The following is a 4,038-nucleotide window of genomic DNA, read 5'->3' as shown; positions in this document are numbered from 1 at the left end:
CCATGGAATCACTACAAGCCCAACTATGAATGAAGAACAATTATTAGAAAAAAGACAAAAAAGGAAAAAAATAAAATATTTATTAGCAAATAATCATCGTCAACAAGTATCTTTATCCTTATCTTTCTCACAATCCAATGCACGCTTATTTTTCGTAAGTTAAATGTGATACTCCAACTGTACCCCACCATTCATCGTGAGTTAATAATTATCATCAACAAGTATCTTTATCTTTATCTTTCTCACAATTCAATGCATCCTTATTTTCCGCAAGTAAAAGTGATACTCCGAGCATACCCCATCATTCACCTTGACGTCATTGCTCTCTCTCTCTCTCCCCCTACCCAAGGCATTGGAAGCACCATTGACCCCAAACTCCATTCTAATGTGACTTTATTTGTGAAGCCGCATATCTTACTTTGACAACTATAGACACATGCCCAATCTCTTTTGCTCTCAACTTCCAGTAAATAAAGCATAATTACTATATATATGGGGTATATTCTACAGATTTCCTTTGCTATTACCCAGCAACTTTCTTTATCTCAATATATATTGGAAGGAAAAAAAATACAGGAGCATGAACTGCATCACAAAAACTTACAATGGTTGTTTATTAGCTTCCTTTTCCAAATAAAACCGCCACTTGTCCTAATGGTTACAAATTATAAATGTTATTTTATCTGATCTTATTTCGCTTTTTATCTTGCAAATATTTGATGGATGATTCAAAATTTATTTTGTACTTATGCTAAGATTTTGCCTAATTTTTGTGCACAATAATATATATATATCCATGCATGTAGATTTCTAAGTGATCAATTGTATATTTTGCTTTATACGTATATATTGTTGTGAATGCGTAAGTTTACTTTTTACAGTATCAATTTTCAATACTTTCTTATCATAGGAAATCTAGAACAGTGCTAGTGCACCAGATAATGGAAGGTTTTGAGCCTGAAAGTTTTGCTCATGGCGATGTCAAATTAGAATCAAGCCGACAAGCTCTGATACCAATGGAAACTCACTCAAATTCATCGCCGAACACAAAAAACCCTATCTTTTCAATCACCCTAGATGAATTCCAAAGAAAGAATAGTGGAATGAGTCTTGAATCCATGAATATGGAAGAACTTCGAAATTGTGTATGGAATGTGGAAGCAAATAAAGCTTCTTTAAGTATGAACCAAAATGAAGTGATGATGGCCGTGAAAGCAAATCAAGCTACTTCAATTATGAACCAAAATGAAGTGATGATGGCCGTGAAAGCAAATCAAGCTAATTCAATCATGAACCAAAATGAAGAGCCGGATCTACCTCTGGAAGAGTCATTTTCACTCACTTCTTCGCCTAACAAGAGGACAATGGATGAGATTTGGGCTGATATCCAGATAAATCAATCTCCGGCAAACAACCTCGCCGTCAATAACGTTATTGACTTCTCTGAAGGCGACACTACACTTGGTGAGATAACATTAGAAGATCTCTTGGTAAAATTGGGTGTAATTCAAGGAGCTGAAGATTTGGAAGCCAAACTAAAGGAAGCACAGGGTTGCCCAGATTTCTATGGGAATTTTGCTAGCGATAAAACAAGTTTGGATCCAACTAGTATTGGAGCAACCCTGATGCAGGGTGTTGAATTTCAACCTCCAAATGCTGAAATTAATATTCCAGCTGCCATTTCTCCTATTGGGTTTCCACCTTCATATACTATACCCAGCATTCCAATCAATTCTCATATGCACAAACCAATCCCACCTTGGGGTGGCTTCGCGGGAGAGTCATCTAACGATATTGGAAATGGAATAAAAAGCTTTCTTGATGGTTTAGGAGTGTCACTTAAAAGGAAGGCAACGAATGATGAGCTCCTGGAGCTTGCAGCGGAGCGAAGACAACGTAAGATGATAAAAAATAGAGCGTCTGCAGCAAGATCTCGAGCAAGAAAACAGGTTTCTATCTTGTCCAACAGTTATTTTGTTATTACTTGCATTGTTATGTGACACACAAATATACACACACAGGCGCACACACAAACAATAAAATATAAAAGAAAGAAAGAAGCTTTAAGTTAAAAAGTGCATTTAAACGTTACTATGTTTTCATTCATTGTGGTCTTTCAAAGCTCTGAAGGGCCGCACAGCTTATTGCTTATGGTGCCAAACTTCGGCTTAAAACATTTAAACAAAAGTGGTAATTGTTTTCTCCTTATGTTGCAGGCATATACAACAAATTTAGAAACAGAACTGCATCAACTGAAGGATGAAAATGCGCAGCTTAAGCACACTTTGGTGAATATTAGAGATACTTCTTATTGCATCTATTTAATGTGCTTGATAGTTAACACATAATTACAGATATCTCTTTGTGTCTTACATTGTTCGATATTTTAATATGAAACAGGCAGAAGTTGAGGAAATTCTACGGCGATTAGAGGTAATGTTTTAAGTCAACCTCTCAAAGATTAAATTATGTACATTTTTGAATGTCATCTTAAAATGATTTAATTTGTTAAATACTTTTCCTCTCTTCTGCTAAAATAGCCCTTGAAAGAGAGAGAATCGGAGGAGACAAGACTGGCAGAAAAGGAGTTTAAGGTCGCAATAAGGAGGACCTCAAGCGCAGGTTGGTGAGCTGAAGTGAACTGGTATGTGAAGCAGAAAAATGAAGTAAAACTAAGAAAATAAGATAAACAAAAAATAACAAAAAAATCAAAAAAGAAAAACAAAAGAACAAAACACCGAAACTAAAATGTTTAGCTTGCATTAAGAAGGGAAACCAGAAGTTAATGTTGAAGTTATGGGTATGATCGGTACAGAACTTGTTTTACTTATGCGTAGGTGCCTGGCCATTATGGTATATATATATCTTTCTATTTGGATGTTGCTGAAGTTGAACAATATATTAGAAGAATGTTCTCCTTAATTTTTAGTATAATAATGTTTATTAGGTAAGAAATTACATCTGTTTTCTTTTGTTTTCAAGTACTGATAGTCAGTTCAAGGAGATGACTGCTAATATATAATTTGTCTGGACATATTTGTCATGTGCTATATATAATTCTTATTCTGATGCAAATCTTTCATCCTTTAGCCATTAAAAATTAAAAAGAAGAAGAAGAAGAAGAAGAAGAAGAAGAAAAAAGAATCAGTCCTTTAACCAGGCTTCGCTCATAAAAAGATCAGCCTTTTCAACTGCTAATAGTTTTGTCAAGCAAGCTGTTTGGCATTCAAAGGATTTGATAATGGCATGGTTATGAAGCTTTAGTTCTGTTTGGATGACAATCACAATTTAGAATTAAAAATCTATGAACGTTATAGCAAGTGCAATGATCTGTTATTCGCGTTGATGTGGGCATGCAGAGGGTGAAACTTACGTTCGGGCCCACACCCCCTTTTGATTTTGCCCACATCGGACAAATCTTACGTTACCCAACGCAAACAACATAAAAATTTGTCGTTGCAATAATACTAATGTACTTCCAATTTATCTTATTGATGTGCTTTGGTTTTGTGTGCCTGATGCATATATTTAATATTTTTACAGAATAGAAGAATAAAATAAAAAATAATTATAAAAATTTCAGTCTAATTAATCGTTAAAATTAGAAATACAAAAAATAAGGTTTTTAAATTTCCTTCAAAAAAAAAAAGGAAAGATTGGAGTTTACCCTTACAAAACTCCTGAATTTAGAATTTCTAATTGAATTTCTTTATATTTATAAATAAAATTCGTATTTAATTTTTAGATTAGGACCAAACTTAAGTGTTGAACCACAATGAGAATAAATGTATTGAGCTTTGAGATTGAGCTATAACATAATTCATCTAAATTTAATTAAATAATAATCATATATATGACTTGCACTTAAGTCCCTAGTTTAAAAAAAATTTAAACATACTCGAACGTTATGAGTTTATCTGAACAAAATTTTGAATGCCTGGTCATTTGCCCCAACGGGCAATGCCGCATTGAAATGTCTCAGGATTTTTTTTTTTTTTTTGGTAAATGAGAAGGACTTTCATTAATATAAATCAAACC

General features: G+C 33.7%; 1 protein-coding gene across 1 annotated transcript; it reads left to right on the top strand.

Annotated features, from left to right (window-relative positions):
• The first annotated feature begins 323 nt into the window (after positions 1–323).
• Positions 324–2,849, top strand: LOC127788366 (ABSCISIC ACID-INSENSITIVE 5-like protein 1). Its single transcript, XM_052316552.1, has 4 exons — positions 324–1,949; positions 2,217–2,288; positions 2,401–2,433; positions 2,541–2,849. The coding sequence occupies exons 1-4, from the start codon at positions 942–944 to the stop codon at positions 2,628–2,630; spliced, it is 1,203 nt and encodes a 400-aa protein (XP_052172512.1). The 5' UTR covers positions 324–941; the 3' UTR covers positions 2,631–2,849.
• The last annotated feature ends 1,189 nt before the right edge of the window (positions 2,850–4,038 follow it).

The sequence above is a fragment of the Diospyros lotus genome, chromosome 1 (assembly GCF_014633365.1).
Source record: "Diospyros lotus cultivar Yz01 chromosome 1, ASM1463336v1, whole genome shotgun sequence".
NCBI classification, from domain to species: Eukaryota; Viridiplantae; Streptophyta; class Magnoliopsida; order Ericales; family Ebenaceae; genus Diospyros; species Diospyros lotus.
Note: the sequence above shows the minus strand (reverse complement) of the source record. Positions and strands in the feature narration are given on the sequence as shown.

Coding starts and splice junctions, on each gene's coding strand:
- LOC127788366 (XM_052316552.1), top strand. CDS start 942: ATGGAAGGTTTTGAGCCTGAAAGTTTTGCTCATGGCGATGTCAAATTA. Junction 1,950..2,216: donor GATCTCGAGCAAGAAAACAG/GTTTCTATCTTG, acceptor CTTATGTTGCAG/GCATATACAACAAATTTAGA. Junction 2,289..2,400: donor CGCAGCTTAAGCACACTTTG/GTGAATATTAGA, acceptor AATATGAAACAG/GCAGAAGTTGAGGAAATTCT.